Genomic DNA, 24580 nt, shown 5'->3' on the forward strand with positions numbered 1-24580 from the left:
TGGTGAATATACAAATATGTACATAAGCATCTCAGTCTCAGTTGATTCTTTCCCACCACTATAGAAACACCAGGGCCAAGCAGCTGTCCAGATAGAAATTCCTTAACAAGCTGTAACCACAGACATAAACACCTCTCTTAAATGAGGAACATTCTCATGATCTTGACACTGCAATTTCTTGGCAATTTCCCAATACTATTAAGAAACATTCTCTAATCTCACAAAGAATGCTTGAGGTTTTTTGTTTTTTGTTTTTTTTGTGGATTTTTTTTTCAATTTGTAAAGATAAGTACTGGAAGATAAAACTCGAGTGCTGGGGAGACCAGTTTCATGCTCTGTGCCACTTCTCAGCTAACTGCAGTAGGCAACATGTCTTTGACACTACTTTCTGTCCTCTGGCTCATCATTCAAACTCAAGGTAAGTACTACAATACTGACATCTTATACAAAAGTCAAATTATTTGATGCATTTTTAAAGTACTCTTGAGAAAGCAACATTTTTGTATGACCCAAAGCTCACTACTGTTGGCATTTTGGTATATTTACTTAATTTACATAAACTCCGTGCTTATAGTCAAGGTGTTGTGATTGGTATAATAATTTAGTTAGGATGTACCTGAAATTTCATTTCTCATTGAATAATGCTACTAGATCTATAATTGTATTTTCTAAAATGCACACAAACCAAATAACACCAGAGGATTAACTTCCAGGCCAGAAATCAAGAATTTTCTCACCATCTCCAATGTTATCTTGAATAACACTGATATTTTCTACTCCATAAGGAGAAAATCATCTATCAAGATAGAATTTGACCAAAAACTGTGCTAGGATGGATGACAAAGAAGACTTTTAAGTAAAATTAGCACTGAATTAGACTTAACAGCAATATTAAGCAAAATTAAAACTTAACCAACTGAACGGTTACTCATAAAGATCTATTAAATGTATTCTAACCTCAACCCCACAACTTTTTCTATTAATTGGATTCATATTCTCCATTGATTAAACAAAACTTTTAGAAATATATTTATAGACTTTCTATTTTCCTGTGTAAGGAGTCCTTATTGGGATAGCACCATAGCCAAACTCTGGGGGTTGAGTAGGAGAAAATTTTTGCTTGATTATTTTCCTTTAGGTTCTCCACCTCAATCAGGTGTAAAACTTCTTGGTGTTCCCAAGGTCACCCTGTCTTTCAATGGGAAATTGTCTCTAAGCATTGACATTTATCTTTGAAAATGGGAGCATTTAAAAATAAGACTGACTTTGATGGGTGATTGAACAATTAAAAGAAAAAGTAAATAAGGTGCACCTCCCATCTTCCTAGACTAGCGCTACATAATTTTATGCATTTCATGTTATTTAATTTTTACATGAATCTCCATTTTAGATAAGTAAACTGATAGGAAAGCAAAATAATTTTTATAAGGCCATTTAGTTAGGACTTAAGACCACATATTTTGGCTCTGATATCAGTTCTTTTACTACTAGATGCAAGCAAAATACAAAACTGTCTATGTACTATTATACCAAGTGTATCAAGAAGGACATTTAGCCTACTTGCTATCTAATTTTCCTACTTGCTATCTGATGCTTTGAAATTGCCCCAGCAGGGGATAAAAAAACTTTGCTTACTATGAAACCTGAAGTCTTGAAAACAAATGCTAATGAGAGAAAGAACATAATAGTTTATCATTACAGAAGTAGAGTGTTCCCTAAGAATGCGGTATTTTTTTTTTAAGATTTTACTTATTTATTCATGAAAGACACACAGAGAAAAGCAGAGACATAGGCAGAGGGAGAAGCAAGCTCCCTGCAGGCTCCATGTGGAACTCAATCCCAGGACCCTAGGATCACAACCTGAGCCAAAGTCAGACCCTCAACCACTGAGCCACCCAGGTGTCCCCAAAATGAGGTATTATCTGCTAATGAAATATTGGATTTTTTGGAAGGGGTAATCAGGGATTATCTCTTTGCACCACAAAGAGAAAAAGACATAGAAAGTAAAAACAGAGATCTCTGAGAACACGGAGAGGAAAATCAACAATTTTGAAGAGGACTACACGGGGAGAGTAAACTGGGCCACAGGGAAGAATTCTGGTTCTAAAAATCTCTGATGTACTGAGAGATCATCTGAAGAATTATTTCATCATCTCCATATCTTTCCACAATAAGTAGATAGAGCAAAATAAAATTCTTTATTATCAAAGCTGATAAGGAGAAGGAGAAGGAAGACCTTGCTTTTCTTAATGCTTACTTTGTGGATGGGAATGGAGTCTTTTATGCCATCTCAACAAAGCCAACCAACCCAAAACAAAACAAAACCCCAAACCTTTAAATGTGTTATATCAATATTATTTCTTTTTCTCTAGCAATAGCCATAAAGCAAACACCTGAATTAGAGCTCTATGAAGTAGTTCGTCCTAAAAAACTACACATTTTATACAAAAGGGAGATACAAAACCACCAGACAGAGAATGGCAAAGATGTAAGTAATGTGAATGATGGTGAGACTTCACAATCAAAGAGCCACCAAAGAGCCTTTTTACTAATAGAGCTGATGCCTAATAGTTCCTTTTGAAGCCCATATCTACAGCTCCCCTTGGTCTAGGAAAGAATGCAGAATTCTCAGGATGCTTTTACATTTAAGCAGTAGGAAGAGAGTTAACTATTTCATTTTATCAGAAAGAATAAAGCTGCTTAGACATTTCTTCAAGTTTGGAGGATGGGGGAAGCACATGAAGGGCAACCATTTCTAGAAAGAAATGTTTCTTGCCAAGTTCACCAAACCCTACCATCACCTCCTGCCCCACTGAATTGCCTTTTCCTTGGCTATTTTGTCTTTAATGGAGAATTCACCATTATCTCATTAATTGGCAAGATTTACAAAATTTATTAAAGATATTAACTTTTGGTTACATTGCTGCAAATATTTATAATTTTTACCTTAATCCTTAGTGTTAGTTTTCCTTGGTATATTTTACTTGGTTTTAAAGTAATAAAAATATGTGCCTTACTATTATTATACCATGAATGATTCATTAGAATACACAGGACAGTATACTTTACAGTGGGGCAAATAGTAAGTTCCTATCTTACATAGTAGAGTTAATCTGTGAGTATTATTACTGTATTATTGTACTTTTTTGAAATCCATCTTAATATAAAATTTATGTTTTATTTTATATATTTGAAATCTATAAGAACCATTTTATAGTAGAGGTACTTGTAATTCTGCTTCTCTATATACTAAATTTATCATTGTATTATAATTATTTTAGATAGACTCAGAAATATAAATTGATATCAGTATATTATTAAATATTTGTAGGAAAGATATGAACCTGAACTTCAGTATCAAATTGTATTAAATGGAAAAGAAGTTGTTCTTCACCTGCAAAAAAGCAAGTAAGTTGTACTTCCTGAAAGTCTGATCACTACATTATATTAACAGAATATGAAAAATAAACCTTCTTGAGACCCTATTTACTGTGATTTGAGACAGAAGACATGAAATATATTAAATTTTAGGTATTATTATTATATTGTGCTAATGTTATCTAAGAAGATTGAGGCTTTCTAAGGAAATTTCATGCAAAATATAAAGCAAGGAGAACAACGCAGATAAATGCTTTTCTTCCTAATCTTCTCCCAATTTACTGAAAATTTACCCATATGAACTCAAAGTGTTGAAGTGGCTTCCCATTGCTTTGATAAGAACATATGTAAGAGTCATTCAGGGCACATAGCCTTGAGATAGATTCCTGGGGATTGGGCTCCACCAAGCTCTACATCTGTTAGTAAACTTCTCCCTGAATATAATGGTCTTTTATGCATATTTGTGACCCAGCACCCTTCAGAGACCCTCTGCAGGCTGGGCCTTTGGCACAAAGAATTCCAAAATAACCCATCTGAGGACAGAGAATTTGCAGCTGAAAAGTATCTGGGGGCATTTCTTCCCTTTAATCTAATGGATATAATTAATGCTTTGATTTGCTTCAGCAGCAGCATTTCAATGTCAGAAAAAGGATCAATGGGTCAAAATGTCTGCTGTTTCTCACTGTAGGCATAATCATTCCTTTAGTGCTGAATATCATATCAGGAATATTAGCCCCTATTACCACCCTAAGTGTATCTTGCAATTTTTTGAACTTTGCAGACATCTCCTGGGGCCAGACTACACTGAAACATATTACTCACCCGGGGGAGAGGAAATCACTACCAGCCCTCAGAACATGGTAAGTTCTGAATGCTTTCTGAGACTCTTTCTGTGATCTGCCATTTATGTTGTAAGATGCATAGGGTCAAGGACAAAAAATAAATAAAGGACTAGGGAGCAAGGTGCTCTTCTATGACCAAAGAGACAATAGATGAGAAAATCATAGTCAGCTTTTTTACAAGGTTAATGATAGTGGGAGGCTTCAAAGTATCGCGTTTGTAGAAGCAACTACAAGTCCACTTTCCTCTAGACCATCTTATCAAAAAGTTAGAAATATTTTCCCTCTTACCTACTTGAAACCTCATTTAGCTATTTACTATTTGTGAATAATATATGCATATACCTGAGATCAGAAATGGGATATCAATTATTTAATTAATTTAATTTTATATTTCATTAAACCTACATGCTAGAGATAATGCCAAGGCCTAGAGTCAGACATAGAAAATCAATGCCAAGGGAGGAAAGGAAGAGAATACAAAAAGACAATCATGGTGTATTACCAAGCTAAGTGAATTTCTCAGAGCCACTCTCCCCGGGCAACCCCAAACATGTATGTCTATAAAAAGACAAAACTGCTGTCACAAAATCGTTCTTTGTTCCCTTCTCACATAAAAACTTTCATTTCGTGGATATCTGGATTTTTGGTAACATTTAAATTAATTCATGCTCAAGTGTGAATGGCTGATGATATCTCTATTTGGTACCTTTTCCAAGTCCTTTACAGGAAAATGTTCATGATGACAAGGTTTCTTCCAAAGGCAAGAAAAACATGGATGGGAGATTTCTGACCCTAAAACAAGTCAGTTTATTTTGAGCAATAAAAGCTTTGTTGGATCATTCTATATAAGTGACCTCCTACTTTGCTTACATGGAGCACCAATCATGTCTGAATCTCTAGTTGTAAACAAATTTTCTGTGGTTTTAATGCTGGTAAAGGGATTCCACTAACACACCAATTAAAATGACAGGTTGGACCAGCTAATATCAGGAGTGGTAGTGTGACTTCTTGAGAACTCTGGAATCTAGAAAAATGGGTACCTCATTTTATTGATATGTGATGCACAGTGTCTTAGGGGCTCAGCACAGGGAAGCCAAATTCTCAAAAGTGGGTGCTGAGACTTGAGAGTTCTCTGTCAATCCCAAGGGGGATGGCCACTTCTCAGATGCAGCGCCCATTTTCATCAGGAGCCCACTTAAGTTCACACTCCTGGGACTTTTCTTTCTTGAAATGAGTGCCAGAAAGACAACTCAGCCATCAAAGACGGATTTTCCAAAGTCGATAGTGGAACAGATTATTCAGTCTCTCAAGTTCTCATTGTTTTTGTTTCTGGGAACTGGTTTGGCTACTGCGGCTATTTGAAGAACCTCCCTACATATTCAAAATAACAGCTTTCACCACAATCATGATATGTTTATTCTTGTAGTCAAAAAAATATTTTTTTCCATCTTTAGGAACATTGCTACTATAAAGGACACATACTAAATGAAAAGGATTCTGTTGCCAGCATTAATACTTGTAATGGATTGAGGTGAGTCACTTACAAAATTATTAAACATTAAGCACCATTCTATTATACAGAATTGAGTCTTCCTGAATGTTGTCTTACAATCTTGCCAAATATTCTACATAGATAAAATGCTGTTAAAATGAAGAATAAAGTATCACCCTTACAATCATTTCATAAGTGTATGTGTTCATATGCACATGTGAATATTTCTGCTTACAAAGATAATTCTTGCAAATTAGGGAAAATTTGGAAAGTAAGAAAAAGTACAAATAAAAAAGTAACAACCACAAAATTGTGCTTAGGATTGGTCATTTTCGCTAATATTTTGTCATGTTTTCAGCCTTTATGCATATAGATGTTTACCTTTTATGTGGTTGAAATATGAAAGAAATATACCTAATTATTCTTTTAACATGATTCATACCACATATCTTAAGCCTTTCCCATATCATAAAATGCCTTCATCAATGTAATTTTTAATGACTGTCTAGTCTGCATTTGTAATCCTCCATCATATGAATTCACTTTACATTTCTGAACTGATTTTCCTGCTAAAAATAAGAATTCTCTAAGCTATTACTAGCTCCAGCTTGATCCTCTGGATAATTTGCTCATGATTCTTTATCTCTGGGGTTCTTAGCATCTAAACACTTGTTTACTTCATCCTCCATGATATTCCTATTTGCTAAGTGTATAAACAAACTATGGACAGGTATTTATGGAGCTTATGACATATATTCTAAATTCTTTGGGATAGTTTCAGCTTAGCACTTCTTGTTTAGAATTTTCTTTTTCTTCATTTTTCTATTGACAAATACTGATTATAACTTAAGTTAGTAAAAGTTAGCTGGAAGTCGTATGAATGAAAACTAAAGCTTAGGATTTGGGAAGAGGTATACTCCGTTCTTGTCAGTACTGTGACTCTGTGTGGCAAAGAATCTTGAAATATGAGTCTCTGTATCTCACAGGGGATACTTCACACATCATAACCGAAGATATGTGATAAAGCCTCTGAAAAGCACAGACCAAGAAGAACATGCTATCCTCACATATAACCAGGAGGAACTAGACCTGGCTAATCACACTTGTGGTGTGAGAAATGTTGGCAGGAAGCAAGGCCATATTCGAACCTCTAGATCACTCAATAGTCCAGAGGTAAGTGTAGATTTCCTATGTCATTATTTCTTACTATTGTCTCAGCAATGATATATGATATACCATTGTGTTCAACAGTTACTGATATCGGTAAACCCTATAATTCATTTATTCTTAAATTAAATTTCCCTCTGGGGAAAAAAAAGCTCATTGCAAGTTTTTCAATCTTTTAGGATAAATATTAACCATGTTATTTTACTCTTTGTAAAGCAAGAAGATTTTCTTCAGGCTGAGAAATACATTGATCTCTTTTTGGTGCTGGATAATGCCTTTGTGAGTATGAAATGTATATGATTCTTGAGCAGTTAAGTCAATCTTTAAGTTTTCTTATCAAGTGAACACAGGAAATAAGCTATCCTAGGTGAAAATGCAGACTCTGGTCACCTGGTCATCATGTATTTTCTACCTGCCTTGCTGGCAGTAATTCTCACTTGTTCACTGACCCTTTAACATCCACCTGCTGCCAATATATTCAGATATTGGAAGTATACTTCATACCAGATAGCTATAAGAAATCAACCACAATGATGAAAAACAAAAAGGAATGGTTTATTAAAATATATTAAAAATTCTCACTCTATTATATAAATATAAAGTAGATACAGAACTATATACATTTTACAAAGTATATTTATATCCATAAAATACTAGAATCTGTGATTCTAAATTAGCAAATATTGCTTTATAATCAAATTTTAATAACATTGAATTGGTTAGAAATATTAAAATTGTTAATTTGATTTCTTCAACTTTTTCTTTCACTTTTCAGTGAAAAAGTGAAATATATATGAATGTCTATTTTTTTCTTACCAAAAAATTATTTTCTTTAAAAACACTTTGTTGAAACAGTGTTATATAAGTCAGGGATGAATGATGAATATGCTTTTACTTATGTTGGAATGTGTATTTTTTCTTAAAATGTTAAAATCTGTACCATATCAAATTTTTTTAAAAAACATGTTTGCATTTTGTATTTTATAGTATAACATACACAAGGGGAATCTAACTTCGATGAGAAGCTTTGTGTTTGATGTGATGAACCTACTCAATGTGGTAAGATATTTGTCTAAGAAACATGTATTTCCACATAGAAGTTTGGGACTTCCTTATGGTTTTGCCAAATAAGGAGTCGGGAGGGTCCTGTTTCATGTCAGCAGCTTTGGGGAATTTAACACGCAAGGATCAATATAAAATAAAATCACACATACTATAGCAAAAGCAACTTCTAGACTTTCTATTTTAAAAATGCAGTACACCTATCTATCACTTATAGTCAACAAAATATCTATGGCAATAAAGAAATCTCAAACATTTTCATGAAGAAAAATGCTCTTCCCACAGATTTATAATACCCTAGACATTCAAGTGGCATTGGTAGGTATGGAAATCTGGTCTGATGGTGATAAGATCAAGGTGGTACCCAACACAGGTGATACCTTTAACAACTTTCTGAATTGGCATCGTTCTAACCTGAGAAAAATGAAGATACATGACCATGCACAGCTACTCAGGTGAGCACATGCTGGCCAGGGCCAGATGTATGTAGGCAGAGTGGATACTTACCCCAAAGGGTTTTTGGCAGAGATTTCTGTTCAGTTTTATCTCTCCAAGCAGTTATCAGAGAGCCTGAAGTTCTACCATTAGGAATCCACCTGTAAGAATGTGGAGATCCATGTCAGGTTACTAAAATGGGCTCTTGGATGTAATGATTATCTGTGATCATATAACACTATGAAATAGCAGAAGCTTTTCTGGGGCCTAGGGAGTATAAAAAGGGTGGAGCAACATGGGAAGTCTAAAAACTGACAAAAGCTAATGGTTCCAAAAACTCAGATTGTGACAATATGCCTGTAATTTTCACACAGTGGACTTGGCTTTGACAATCGACGTATAGGAATGGCAGCATCAAATTCCTTGTGTTCTCCATCTTCAGTTGCTGTTATTGAGGTTTGTAAACTCATAGTAAGGCTCCTTGTGTTTCTGTGTCTTCTATGAAGACTAGAATGATGCATTATACAGAAGTAACACAAAGAACATTTGTTGAACCAGTAACTAAAAATAGAGATGAATCTATTGGTAAATCATTACACTGAAGATACCTTGGATTATGAAACAGAGTATCTCCTTACCTTGGCCCTCCCAGAAGTCTTCATTCTTTACTTGGAGTAAGGGAATAAGAACAGGAAGATTAGAACAGAAAGGAAACTCAGATGCCCTCTGTGGCCTGAGCCAACTTTAAATTATCTTCAGTATCAATGGTCAGAGAGGTCAGAGAAGGTGCATTTTAGTATCATATGGCCAAGCACTACCAATATCAAGCATCATGACAAGAGGTTTTGGAGGCCTTTGAATACCTAGTACAGTAGTTAGAATGAAGAATGTAATTACCCTAATTTATTTATGGTTTACCAAGAGCTCCTTATTAGCTCAGAAAATATTTATTGAGCACTGATTCAATGGCTGGATTCACTGGAGTCAACCAATTCAAATGTTAATTCAACATTTTACAATAGTCAATGACACAGAAAGGAGCTTAATGACTCATTATTTTTCATCTGTTGAACTATTTTATTAACTAGGAAATAGCTAAATATGTTAAGTAATAGATATTTCTGTTTTCCAGGCTAAGAAAAAGAATAATGTGGCTCTTGTAGGACTGATGTCACATGAGTTGGGTCATGTCCTTGGTATGCCTGATATTCCATATTATACCAAGTGTCCCTCAGGGAGTTGTGTGATGAACCAGTATCTGAGGTGAGGCCTTGTCACTCTTGAGAAAAAATATATATTTCTTAAATCTTAAAGAATTCAGATGCAATCTATGTGCATGAGTATTTTTTTTTTTTACCAGTGGCTGAATTCCATTAATTCACCCTATAATCTTTTGATACACAGGTTTTACCAGCTTATCAGTGCTCATTATTTAAGATTTCCAAATATGCCAAGTGAGAGATTCTGAGTATGGTAACCATGTTATTTTAACTTAAAATAATTTTAACATTAACATATTTTTAACAATAGCCAAGATATGAAAGTAACATATCAGCAAATGAATAGATTGAGAAAATGCTACACGTACAAATACACACACGCACAGTGGAATATTACTCAGCCATAAAGAAGAGTGAAATCTTGCCTTTCATGTCAACAAGGATGGATCTAGAGAGCATTATGCTAAGTGAAATAAATCAAACAGGAAATGACAAATATCACATTATTGTAATAATAATATTGTGAGTGATCGCCTCCACATAGGAATTGAAATTCTTCCAGTTCTACAAGCCCAGTGTCTAAGAAAACAATTTTCCAAATAATGCTCTTTCTCCTTCCACATGTAACGTAGTACAGTCCTAACCAGATACTGAATTTAGAATTTCCATTGAACCAGGTGCTACAGTTAGACAAGTCAGGTTCTCATGTTCATTTATCACTAGATATCATGATTTTTCTTCTGGTTACAGTTCAAAATTCCCGAAGGATTTCAGTACATCCTGCCGTTCACATTTTGAGAGATACATTTTATCTCAAAAACCAAAGTGCCTGCTGCAAGCACCAATTCCTAAAAACATAATAACAAAACCAGTGTGTGGAAACCAACTTCTGGAAGTAGGAGAAGACTGTGATTGTGGCTCTCCGAAGGTATGAAAATATCCACAGTTTAAAAACTTATTAGAATTATTGCAGCATGAGAATTATGCTGTTTTCTTCATCAAGAAATATTCTTTTGGAAATTCTTTCTAAAGACAAGCTTGGCATCATAGTAAAAAATAGGCTTGCACTTGTGATTCTTTTTTTTTAAGATTTTATTTATTTATTTGTTTGTTTGTTTGTTTGTTTATAGTGCAAAGGAGGGAAGGGGCAGTGGGAGAGGGAAAGAAGGAGAGAATCCCAAGCAGACTCTACACTGAGCACAGAGCCTTACATGGGGCTCGATCTCACAACTCTGAGATCATGACCTAAACTGAAACCAAGAGTTGGAAGCTTAACTGACTGAGCCATCCAGGTGCCCTGCACTTGTGTTTTTAACACTGATTTTAGACACATTTTGAAAGGCATTTCAAAAGCCAGGATGCACTTATGACATGATTGCATAAAGTTTGATGTAAAGAAGTAAATCATTAACTATAACATGTCACTTATCTTTTCTAGACATATTAGTCAGAAATTCTTAAATCACATAAATCACAGTTAATCGTTTGTTGAGTGAAAACAATTACAGATCTAGAAGTTCTCTCCATAGTGAGACCAGGCCTTCTCTTACCAAGCCAATGTATAAACCAGGCAGTAAATGACACAGAGAAGGAGTAAAAGAAAAATCACATAAACCTGTAGAAAATGGGCTATTAATATAAAACATCTAAGATAATTACAATTCTGTACAATAATTATAATTCTGTTAATCTTTATAAAAATCTGACCTCTGCAAAGTATCAGTGTGCTTTAAAGTATGTCTTTGATAGAATATTTGCCAGCAATCCCGCATTAAGTTTCTAAGAGAACATTCTGTGTTTCTAGCAATCTTCTTTTAAGACTGAAAAAAATGAGTTATATTTGAAAAGTTTTTTAATGTGTCAATCTGAAAAATAAATTTTTATGTATACCATATCTCTTTTATTACTCACAACAAACCTACTGAATAGGTTTTGTTATCCCAATTTAGAGAAGTAAGACTCAGAAAAGTTAAGTAACTAGTTCCAAAGATCGAAAGCCAGTAACAAATGAAGCCTGTGGCAGCCCAAGGTTAATTCATTACTTTAAGAAGCTCCATGACAATGGGGAAGGCATATAATCTCTCTATGCTTCAGTTATTTACTTACACATTTTAAGCTGTTGAATTACACTAGAAGATTTCATGATATCACTTAATAATTTGTAAAGAGTATTACAAATATTCTTTTAATTATAATGAAATACAAAGTATTAAAAATGGGTTGACACTTTATAGTAAGCTGGATGTAAGGTTATCTCATGCCTACTTGCTCAAATTCCCATATGGCTTCTTGGGTGGAAGACAATTGAAGTTGTTCACATTCCGAGGTACTTCTGATTTTCAGCAGACACATGGCGTGTGGTCAGGACACAGTGACAGGAATAGGAGAGAAAGAAAGAGAGAGAGAAACACTGTCCATGTGATGTGTAAGATCTAATATGCTCTAAGTAGATATGCCAGCTCCCGTAGGGCTTCCATTTTGTGTTGATTTTCTTCTTAAGGAGTGGAATAGAACTATAGTTAGGCTTATGAACAGCCGAATTTTAAATAGCTGTTTTCTTACCTTAAAAGTAGTATATAAATTTTATATAGTATCTCTTAGTGAATAATCCAATTTTCCATGGTTTCATATGCTACTTTACTATTTTTTTGTACCTATTTAGGTCTTTTTCTAGGTCCTAAAAACAATCATTCCATCAATCTGTCTAGACATATCACATAAGCATCACACTATTTTAGTGGCTGTAACCATGCAATGCATGTTATACCTGCAGTGGCAAGTGTGTTCATCTTGGAGGGTGTAATTTGCATAGTCATGCTTCAGTGTTCATTCCCCCATATAGCTCTTGGTATTTTTTTTTTATCAATTTGCCCACAAATAGAATTGAGATTCGATTGAAATACATGAAATTCATATTTTTCTCTGAGGGCCACCGGCATTTTCACAATATGATTGTTTTAAAAGATTAGTTGCCTTTGAGTTTCTCAGGAAAGTTAAATATAAAGTTCTTCACGTAGTTCTTGCATATGATGAAGCTTGTTCTGAAGTATTTCCTATTTTTCTTTTTGCTATTAGTATGCGTAATGTTTACTTTTTTATATTAGGTGCTACTTTATTACTCCTTTTGATGTTATTTTCTTATTATCTTGAAAAGCCATCTTAGTGACAAATCCATTGTTTTTAGAGTTGATTCTCTATTTTTCCCCAGTCAAATATTTTATTACATATAAAGCATGAAAATGTGATTTATACTTTCCAATTATTATTACAATTTCATATCTTTTCATTCTCTCATAGAATTTGTCAGAATTTTCATAAAAATATAGACTATAAATAATCTGTGGCATATTATTTATTTTATTAGATATTTTTTGCTATTTATCAGATTTTCTTTCTTTATATATTATCTTTATTTTCTAATCTTTGCCATTACCACAATAATATTAGTTGTTTTGTACCTTTGATCTCTTAATGTGATAGATAATACTACTTTATTCTGTATCATGGAGACACCCTTCTACTTTTGGTGAAAAAAAACCCTGCATAGTTGTAATGGAGACTTATATTAATAAACTGCTGTTTTGTTAACATTTTATTCAAGCTTTTGCATTTATATTCATAAATGAGAACTGTGTGTATTTATGTATGCATGTGTATTTGTGTGTTTATGTGTGCATGTGCATGCATGTGCGTAGGTATACATGTGTGTGTGCATGTATTTGTGTGCATGTGCATGCATACATGTGTGTACATGTGTATGTGTGTGCTTATGTGTGTATATTCATTACCAGCTCTCATTATCAGAATTATGCAGGCTTAGTAAAATAAATTGAGAATTTTAAAGTTTTTCCCTAGCTTCAAATAGTTTGAATAGTATAGAAATATTCTCCCTTTAAGTTTTAAATTAATTACATGCAATACCATCTAGGCCAAATTTATTTGTGATAATTCTTGGGTAATTCTATTTTTATCTTTTTAAAAAGTCATTTTCATTGTACTTAACATTTTTTTTCTATTATTAAATTTCCTTGGTCATTTCCTCTGGAATCTGTAGAGTAGAGTAATTTAATTTAAAAAATGAAATTTCTTTGCCATCTTGTACTAAAATTGTATGCACTCAGTCTATAGAAAAAATGCTGAACCCACTTTCCCACTGTGTGTGCTTTAAAAGGAATGTTCCAATCCTTGCTGTGAGGCCAAGACCTGCAAATTAAAATCTGAAGCTGACTGTAGAAAAGAAACTCTGAACCATATCATGTAAGACATTTTTTACTTTTTCTTTGTTCCCAAATGTTGTCTCACGCTTATTTCAGATTTGAGAAAGGAATACCACTGAGTTCTACAATGTACAAAACACAATTTAGTTATCATTTTTATTTATTAATTTTTGAAATTCTTTATCATTTATTTTATATTTTTTTAACTTCACATCTTTAAAATAACTCAATTTCAGAAAGGAAAAAAAAGCCACAATACTGAACAAAAATAACCCAGGGTTGTGTGTACACTAATATAGTAATGAGAAAAGTGGCTACATGGTCATCTGTGAGATTAAGATTACTTAAATCTATGCTAAAAACTATAAATTTCTGTTAGGTCATAATGAGTTTAATACAAACTAAGATGAGAGAAAGAAAAGTTCATTAAAAAACCCTCTATTGATGAGCATGTTTTATTCTTGATTAACCACTGATAATTTACAAGGTAGTCAGAAGATCAATAACATTTACAAACATATACTATATGCTTTTATGGTTTTATTTCTTGTAAAGTGTTTCAATAAGATATAATCCACATATTATTTTTGTGTTTTATAGAATCTTACATGAGTTGGGCCAGGGAACTCAACTTCTCTGACAGAATATGGCCTTTGTTTCAGTGAAAAATAGTCTCTGAACAACAAAAAAAATTATAAATGGGGAAAACTCAGGATAAAATATATGGAAATTATTTTTACCCTCCACCCCATTCTATGAATCTTTTCTGGAATTGAACCTGCAGAGACATAAAGGGAAAAATCGACTCAGACACCATCAACTATCACTTCCTTAAGAAAGGACCATCCAGGTCCTAAGACTGGGAACAACACTCATTCCTTCAGCAAGCCCCATTTGATATGGCCTGCTGAAACCCCGGATGTGATCCACTCTGTAGGGAAGTCTGGAAATGATGCCCATCTTCTTATTTGGTCACAAAGACAAAAGCTTAGCATCTCAAAAGATACCCAGTTGACCACTTCAGGGCTTGGAATGATAAGTGGACATGTCCCATTACTGGGCATGATTGGCAATCTAGTACCATGGAAAGGAAATTGGACTTGGATGTAGGAAACTTCAGTTCTTTTCTTCATTCTGCCCAAAACTAGCTTCAGGACTTCAAACCAAGTTATTTAATTAGTGTTTCTAATTAAATACCTACAAAATGGAGGTAATGCTGTCATCATTCAGTAGGGTTCTTACTATTACTTAAATTTTATAAATGTTAATTATCAATGTTACATAATATTTTCTGATTTGTAGTAACCATTGTTTCCATTTTTGTTTCTTTTAATCAGTGAATCAAAAGATCTACTTCATTGAGATGCTACTTGCTAGGACAAGAATCAAGAAATCTAAACATACCAAGAATTGGGGATCCCTGTGTGGCTCAGAGGTTTAGCACCTGCCTTTGGCCCAGGGCATGATCCTGGAGTCCCGAGATCAAGTCCCGCATCAGGCTCTCTGCATGGAGCCTGCTTCTCCTTCTGCCTGTGTCTCTGTCTCTCTCTTTGTGTGTCTCTCATGAATAAATAAATAAAATCTTTAAAATAAAATAAAATAACATACAAAGAATCTTGTATATTTTCACCATTGTCTTAGATATATTTTGCTTTTCACTTGGCATTATGCTTCCTATATTTTTTTCAGTCCAGGCAACAGGTAAACGTACTCAGTGAAATGGTTTGTTTTCTAAAGCTGAATCTTTAATGCATTTTTAAGGATGGTGAAGGTTGTTCTTAACTCTGCTCTTTGGAGAATAAAAGAAATTAGTCTTTGACCAAAACCCCTCAGCCGTGCTGCTGAATTGTGCTGGCTCAAGTCAGAACTGTAAAATTACAAGTGACTTATGTTTTTACCCCACTCTCATTTTACTGGCTTAAGCCATGACAAAATAAGACCCCTTGATGAGTGAAGCCTTTGGCAGAAGGAAGAACAGAATTCATGTGTCATGTATTACTCCTCAGTATTCCACTTACCTTGCTCTTAGAAGTGTGGTAGTTGTCTGTATGATGTCAAGATTAATTAAACATAAACATTTTTCACCTTATCATGTATAATCCTTTCACTGTCACATAGAGTGTTAATTTTGAGAGGTCTTCATGCTTACATTTTAGCTTGACATTCAAGGATTGCTCCATTCATCTGTTGATTTAACGTACCCCATAATGTCAATGAATAAAACCACAACTTTTTGAGACTCTAGTGTGTGGTAACTTTCAAAAATGAAATTTTTTTGAGCTTCGTCATAGGTTTGTGGTAGGTGTTAAAGTCTCACATAATTAATCAAAATATTTTCCCTGTGGTCCTCTAACAGTATTGCCACAGATAACTGGGCATCACAATGTGGAAATGGAAAAAGAAAGCTGCATCATCTTTTAATGCCCCGAATGAAATGACTTGAGGCCAGTCACAGAAGATTAGAATTCTTCCTGTAAAAATACTTTTTAACAATTACTCAAAAAAATTAATCAAACTTCCATTGATGTTTATACTGGAGGAACAGGAAATGAGACATACTTCTAAAGATTGTGCTTTGCAAAGAATAGCCTTCTAGAAAGCCCTTCTCCTGGTGTTGCCTGTCTTCCCCCTTCACTGCCTCACTATCATTGGTGGGCTTAACACTACCAGGGCTACAGTTGAAGCTTTATGACAGATGTCATGGATAGCCATGCTATAGCCCCCAGGCAGGAATTGTCAATATTTTTGCTGTCCACTGGTCTGATGTGGACATCCAACCAATTCCTCCAAGGCAAAATGATTTCTTCTGGCATATTTCCCTTCTTCATGCTCAGGTAAAGTTTTCTTATAGTAAAACTGACTGAGCTACAAAAACTATAGATAATGGCATGCTGGAAAAATGAGCATGTGAGTGTCAATTGTGAGATGTTTTGGGAATATTACAAGCTGGTTATGAAACACAGCCATTACTCAAAAACAACCTGTATAAGCTTATAATTAAATAAATTATAGTAAATCTTACTGAGTTCTCAGAGACTTCTTAGAGTTCTTCAGAGAAACAGAAGATACATATATTTAGATAGATATTAATATATTTATATATTTACATATTGAAATATATTTATTTGTGTATTTAGTTATGGATACATGCATTTTATTATATACATTATTATATATCATATATACATAGACATATTTATAGAGAGACTGAAATTTGTGAAGAATTATTTATTATGAGGAACTTGCTCACATGATTATGAATGTTGAGATGTCCCAGAATCTGCCATCTGCAAGCTGGAAAACCAGGAGAGCTGGCAGTTCAATTTAGTCCAAGGGCAGGAGAAAATGAGATGAAATGTCTCACCTCAAGCAGGCACACAGGAAATAAAAAGTGAATTCCTCTTTTTTCTGCCCTTTGTTCTAGTCAGTGCCTCAACAGACTGGATGACATGCAACCACATTGAAGAGGGCAATCTGCTTTACTGAGCCCATAGATTCATGTTACACCAGTCCAGAAACACCCGTGTAGACACACCAAAAATAGTATTTAATCTGAACAGTTCATAGTGCTCTCAGGTTGACACATTGCTTAATCATCACAAAAGCAAAGGACATACTCAAAACTTACAACTTCCTATTACACTACATTTTAACCTATGCTTCTCTGATTGTTTCATTCTACTATGTGTAATGGAAGTGTAATATAACGATGTGCAACTATACATGTCTACCGCATGTTCGGTGATGTCACATTGGTAGCTTGAAATGGACTGTTGTGGAAAGATTATATTACAGAAATAAGCAAATGCTATTAATCATTTATTGATTTGCTTATTGTCTATACTTAAGAAAGTTTTGGAAAAAAATTATAATGCAGATTAAATTTTAAAAATGAGCCTTTATAAACAATTACAATGTGAATAGCACAAAAACCTGATATTACTTTCAGTATTTGAAAACTATTGTCCAATTCAACAAAGTTACTCACATCTTTAACAAATGAGTGAAATTCCAATAGATAGCTTTGTTGTTTCAATTCCCTCATTCACCTAAACAAAGATATGAATTAATATTCATATCAGAATTACACTCACATATCACATGCAACTATAGTTTGGCCTCAGACATAAATGCTCAACAGAAATCAGTGAAAGCACTCTGTGAAAACCTAATGGCTATATAGAATTTATAATAAAGAATACCACATGTTTTATTATTTTAAAATTATGTCAGATATCCTTTATATCAGCAAAATCTACAAGAAACATATATGCATTTATGTGTGTACATGCATTTGTTTTTTCAGAGAGTCAATTATTAAAACTTTACCAGCATACCACTGACAGAGCACATTAAATGCAAAGTTTTTAAGTCGTATACATGCAGTCATTTCACCAAGGCATATCAGTATATTCAGAATGGCCAGGTCACGGGGTAGGATGGATTCTATTTGCCTAGGAATATGATCATGAGCCCATCTCCACTCTCTTCTCCCCTATTGAGTAAATCCAAGTATATAATCTGGTCTTTTCCTCTTCCTTTTATTGGTTTTTGTTGTTGTTTTCTTGTTGTTGTTGTTGTTGTTGTTGTTGTTACCTAAATGATCCCTTATCTCTTTATGAAATTTGCCTTGGTCAGGCTACTCCAGCCTATCCAACATAGACTTATAAATTACAAAAGAAAGGAGTCAGGATTTCAGTTCTTTTCCACCTTCAAAGAATGTTCTACTTCTGTTACTTAAGACATTACATAGATATATGGGCTAGGAAATGAGGTACAAGGGGCCCTTTGAAATTCTGCTTAGTAACATCCAACCTTCAAAAACTGGTATATATCATGGGGAAGGGGCAACACCTAACTTATTATTACATAATTTTCAATTTCTTAATGATTCTTCATTTGTCACAAAAATATATGCATCTTCAGAAAAGTGGCCTAGAGATTTGGACAACTTTAAAAGGTGGTGTAAGTGGCATATCACCAATCATCAGTTTAAATGAAAATTTTTTCCATTAAAATTATCAGATGTCACAGAGCTATTAAGAAAAAAAAGAAAACAAAAAAACAAAAAACCTCCAAGAGCATTGCTATAATAAGGACTTAAATACTTTTTTTGGAAACCTCCAGATGGTTGACATGTTGGTAGACCAAACATCTGAGTAGTTTCCTTTTGATGTTTGGCAATATGCATGCAGCCTAACAGCAAAATGTGATATGTTTTTATCATCTAGAAATTCTTTCAAAAGCATAATTCTGTTTCCAACCAAAGCAAAATCAAGAGACTACCATATATCTGATCAGTGTTGTAAGTTTTTCCAAGTATTTTTACATCTTTTACCTAGTTTGAATCTTAATGAAATCATTAAGACAGAAGCATAACAAGTGCTATTGTTGTTATTTTATAAGGGGAGAATCCGTGGCCAAATAGGTTGTTAAGAGATTTATCTATGGTTCTACAGCAAACATATGGAAGTCCTAGAACTCGTTCAAGTGCCCTGGGTCCTAAAGCCGGTCTCTTACAAATAATTTATATTTATACTAATTTATTCTCCATTCTGATGAGACCATCTCCAGAAATGGTTGAACCTCACATCTTACAGCACTTTATTTATTGATACTTACAGTATGTCATAAATCATGAGAACCTAGGATGTTATTGCAAAGTGCAGATAAGTGCAAAGGACAAATGTCTATGTACAGTGCCCAGTAATTTGTTTTCTAAAGACACTGATTGCTCTCTTCCTTTCCCCACCCTTGACCAAATTGTCTGGAATTAGGAGTTTATTTTTTAGTGAAAAATATTATTATAATTTACATACAAAATTGACAATGTGGTAAGTTAAGAAAATTGAATTCATACAAGGATAAACAAATGTATCCCTCTTTAGTGATTAAAAAACACATGTATTCAAATAGTTTCAACCCTACTAACTAATTGATTTGTTATATAGTTAAAGTTATTTGAGCTACTGTATATCTAGTACATTGTAACTCATACATTACCAAGTGATGAATATAGATAATAGATAACGCATAATTTTTTTCTGCCCAGGAATTTTTAATTTAGTTGAAGATAATAGTTAAATGCACATGAAATACTTCCAGAATAATATAAGAAATCACATCCTTAGGTGACAGGTTATGTGGTACAGGCTACAAATATTATACAAGTTTAGAACAATGGCGATCTACACAGCCTGGAAGAGTTGAGCTCCTGGAGGAAATATGGCTTAACTTAGTTCTTGAGGAACAACAAGGTTTGAAAAGTCAACGTAATAGAGTTGGGGATGTAGGGAAGTTTCCAGAATAGAGTGAAGACTAAGAGATAGAGATGAGGATAATAAATAAGCATGAGACAAGAATGAGGAATGTGCCCCCTCCTGGCCCCTCTTCACCATGACCTTGAGTAATATGCCTTATGGCAGAATGCAGGGTTAGGTGAGCAAAGGATCAATATTTAACATCTGTTAAGCAGGGAAAGACACTTACTCTAAGTCAATCAGACACTACATTAGGTCCTTGTCACACATCACCTTACTTAATTTTCACCACACTCATTACAATTTAGTCATGTTTCCATTTTGCAGGTGATTATATTAACACTCAGAACGATTTAACCAATGTCACACAGTGAATAAACGGGCAACTGGGGTTTACCCCAGATAGGACACTCTTTCCAGTGTAGCACTTTGAATTTTTAGAACTTGAAAATTATCCATTAAAATATATTGAAATTTATTCACCATATGCTTTAGAATTTAATAATAAATTAATAGCTAAAAATATGATAATAAAAAATTATTCACATTTTTAAATAGTTGCACTAAATCAACTTTTCAGCATACAAATTTAAAAAGACAAAGTAACAGCATGTAAGATATTTCTGTGGCAAGGATGATGACTAATTATACTTTATTATCCACGAAGAGGCAAAGAAAGAAGTAAGGAATTAGCTATGCCAAGCAGCTTTAAAGACTTTAAAATATTTTATTTCTAGAAATCAGGGGAGAAATATATGTAATGATAATGTTTCTTCTAATCATCTTATTCTCTGCAGTAGGGAAGTGAATTAAAATGAGCAGCAGGGAATGCCTGTGAGGCTCAGTGGTGGAGCATCTGCCTTTGGTTCAGGTGGTGATTCCAGAGTCCTGGGATCAAGTCCCACATCAGGTTCCCCAAGGAAGCCTGCTTCTCCCTCTGCCTATGTCTCTGCATCTCTCTGTGTCTCATGAATAAATAACTTTAAATATATATATATATAATGAGCAGTAGAAGCAATGCCACTTAGTCCCCAGGAGTCTTCTCAATGTCAAAAGGCATCCAGGTACTTGTGCCTGGATTTAAGCTGATTCCTAGGATTCTCTGGGAATGTTCATATCATGACAGTTTACCAGGAGAAAAATAGATCTGAATGGTTCTTCATTCACATCACAGTTTTCAATGTGTGGCTGCTTTCTTGATCCAGAAACACACTGAAAAAAGGATAATATACTAGATGAAAAAGTGACCTAACCAAGCCATAGACATCACTGGAACCAAGGGACATAGCAGGTACGTGTATGCATGCACGAACACACACAAGGACCTGCATTTTCTCAGAGAATTCTATTCAAACATGGGAAGATCAGGACACAGCCAAACAACAGAGAACTGGTGGACAAGCTGTCCCGGAATGTTAGAGTGAGTGAGGACCACAAACATGATCAAAGCAGAGTTCAGTCACCCATGAGAAGAACACATGGGCCACTTGGGGCCACAGGAAGGAAAGTGGTATCACTGCAAAGATTTTACTGATCAAAATGTTTTTCTGTGGGTGGTGATGAATGAAGAGACTTTGGAGTACAAGGACAGGAAAGCTTGATGACTCAAAATTACACTGCATGGCAGATGAGGAAACAAAGTCAGAGACAAGACAAAAGACCTTTGTCAGGGAACTTGTATAATATATTTTTTGGAAAAGGAAGCAAGGAACAGGACTGAGAGCACTTAAAGAGGAGACTGAAATATTTTTGAAATTTTAAGGAGCCCATGTTTGAAAATAAGAAATATTGTTTGGGAGACCATTTTGTAGGGTCAATTTTAAGAGGGTCAAAACCAAATGAGAGATGCCTTGATAAGCATGGCAGAGAGGACTTTACCTGCTGTTGACATACTAGAATTGGTCACGGAAAATGTGGAACACTGTGTTTTAAGGGAGGGGTTTGCAAGTGGGCATTCTGGAATTATTACTAGAAGATATCTCTGGATGGGACTTTCTTATGAGAAGTTTCTTTAGAATGAGGGTTTGAGGAAAGAGTAGAAGGGTATAAGTAGGCCTAAGCACCTTAACATTTAGCAGTTACGTTAATACCTAGCATATAGGTTGGCACCAACTAGACAAGAAGAGGAGAAAGAAAGGAAGAGAGAAAGAGAGAAGGGGAGGGAGAGTTGCATACAATGTCTGAGGAAAAGTTATGGTTCAGAAAGAAAAACTGCTGAAAAGGGCATTTACAAGTCCTTCAAATTCTGAAGCAGTGTATACAAAGAAACAAATAAGAAACGTGGTTTCGACCTCTACTGAGAATGGGCTAGAATTCTTAAAGAAATGTAGTTATAACGAGAGAACAGATTTCACAATGCAATTCCCTATGGTCTAAATTTATATTCTGTTTTAGAGGGAGGGGGATCACTTATCTGATGATACAGGCCACTTTCAAGAGTAAGAACGAAGTATAACGAAATCATGTTCACATTAATAAAGTTAACATTGGTAGTTTTGACAATTTTCAAAGAACACAGTGGTCCATGTAAACAAACCAATGTATATGTCTGAAGTGGTCATCCCAATCTGTAAGAGGGCTGCTGTGGAAAGCCAGGGCTCAGCCAAGGAATTAGCCAAGGCAGGCACAGACTCTGTGACTCCCCACACTCTCTTAGGTCATATTAGTATCGAAGGTTCAACTGTTCTGGAGAAGTGAGAAAGATCTAGAAATAAAGGAGGTAGAGAGAGAGACAGATAGTAAGCAGAAAGGGGAGAGAACTCTGATGAACCCTGAGGGTGCCTTGTCAACTCTGGACGTAAGACTATGACAAAAAAAAAAAAAAGAGACTATGACAAGACGCCAGGTTTTCTCTTCTCTGGAGGTTTGTCTGCTGAATACATATTTGAGGTCCATTAAAGTCGAAGGACCCATATCTCCCTCACACACCACAGCTAGTAACACAAACAAACAAACAATGTTGGGTAATAGTCAAGTGAGGGTCTGGCTCTACCTCATCTTTTATGGCCTTCTTCAAAGAAGACCTCACTTTTCTGCCATGTTCTACCCAAGGGAGGGAGGAGGAGAGAAGCTTGCCCTCAGCCCCTCTTCATTATTTTTAGATCTGTCCCCTCTTCTGTGCTGTTCACAGCATCACCCAGTATATCTCTTGGTGCTCTTTCAACATTTTCAACACCCTTCCATCTGTGTCAGGGAGTGAGAGATTGCCTTATGTTTCCACTCCCTTAGCATTTTACATGCTAATGCTTCTTAAAAGCAACACAAATAATTGCTCAGACATTTTTAACCTGATACACCCCAGACTTCCTTGAAGACCAACCAGTGGGATGCTGCTTCACCCCAGCCCTTGGAGCAATGCTTCGGCATGTCTTGAATGCCTTGAATGTTATCAATTAGAAATGACTTCTTTCCAAGATTTTGGATCTGGAACTTGCCTTCTATGACTGTATCTGCCTTATTTTCTCATACACTCCCATGGCTGTGCATTCTTGTGATGGGATTTGCTTCCAAGTACTGACTTTCTTCTATTTATACCTTCCCCTTCTCTCAATTTTATGATCCTGCTGGAATCCCATAATGCGCCATTGCAGTGCTTCCTTTTTCTACCTTGTCCTTTGCAGTTAGGCTCTTGTCATATTAATGATACCTGACCTCTGTATCCTTACCTTCCATTTCTCAGATTGACTGCCAGGTTCTGGTCAACCAGGCTTCCACAAAGTCACATGAAATTCAGCAGGACTTTTGTCACTATTCACCATCCCTTTTGTCAATCTCACTTTAACTCCTGAAACTCCCTTGAACTGGCTGTGTTAACTCATTCATTCTCATTCCTTTTCGACTGAAGGACAGCTTTTCCCATGGAGCTGAACTGAAGCATCAGGAGGGAATTCCAGTCCTCAAATCTTCTTTCATTGGCATTTCAGGCCCTCTCTGAACTGGTCTCTGCCAGGACCCAATCTCCCTGACACCTGCACCGCTCACTCTTCTGCTGCCATTTGCTGTTTCAGAGGATGACTTCTCTTCATTTCCAGTCCTCCTATCTGTAAATCTCCTCTTTGAAATTCTTTTCCTTTATATCCCACATGCTGTAATCCCATCCCTTCCTTCTTCCCTATTTTCATCTGAAAAGTACATTCTCAGCCTTTTATTGTGTCTGCAGCTCTTCAGAGTTAAGAAGGCCTCAGCTATCAACCTGACCCAGGTGAGCCCTGTTGAACTTAGCATGAGTGTTTGGACCAGCTCTCTGAGCTACAGGTCGCTGGGTTCTTCAGCCCTACCAGACATCTCCATGCAGCTGTCTGATTTTTTTATCTCAAATGCAACATCTAAGACGGGATTTACTGCTGTTTCCCCCACAAAGCTTACTTTTCAAATAAATACTTGGGGAAGTCTTGAAACATTGGAATCATTGCCTTCCTCTCTCCTCCCTGTGATTACACACTTAGTAAATTCTTCTACCTAAAGAAACAATACTTCTCTGACTCCCAAGATGGGTGTGTATTGTGAG

At 35.1% G+C, this 24580-nt stretch overlaps 1 protein-coding gene across 1 annotated transcript; it reads left to right on the forward strand.

Moving 5' to 3' along the window:
- The first annotated feature begins 305 nt into the window (after nt 1-305).
- Nucleotides 306-15331, forward strand: ADAMDEC1 (ADAM like decysin 1). Its single transcript, XM_055300257.1, has 14 exons — nt 306-418; nt 2373-2488; nt 3332-3408; nt 4160-4238; nt 5675-5751; nt 6699-6885; nt 7096-7158; nt 7867-7938; nt 8227-8396; nt 8751-8832; nt 9509-9639; nt 10347-10524; nt 13768-13853; nt 15151-15331. Exons 1-14 carry the CDS (start codon nt 331-333, stop codon nt 15173-15175), a joined length of 1431 nt encoding a protein of 476 aa, XP_055156232.1. The 5' UTR covers nt 306-330; the 3' UTR covers nt 15176-15331.
- The last annotated feature ends 9249 nt before the right edge of the window (nt 15332-24580 follow it).

The sequence above is a fragment of the Nyctereutes procyonoides genome, unplaced genomic scaffold, assembly GCF_905146905.1.
Source record: "Nyctereutes procyonoides isolate TBG_1078 unplaced genomic scaffold, NYPRO_anot_genome, whole genome shotgun sequence".
NCBI classification, from domain to species: Eukaryota; Metazoa; Chordata; class Mammalia; order Carnivora; family Canidae; genus Nyctereutes; species Nyctereutes procyonoides.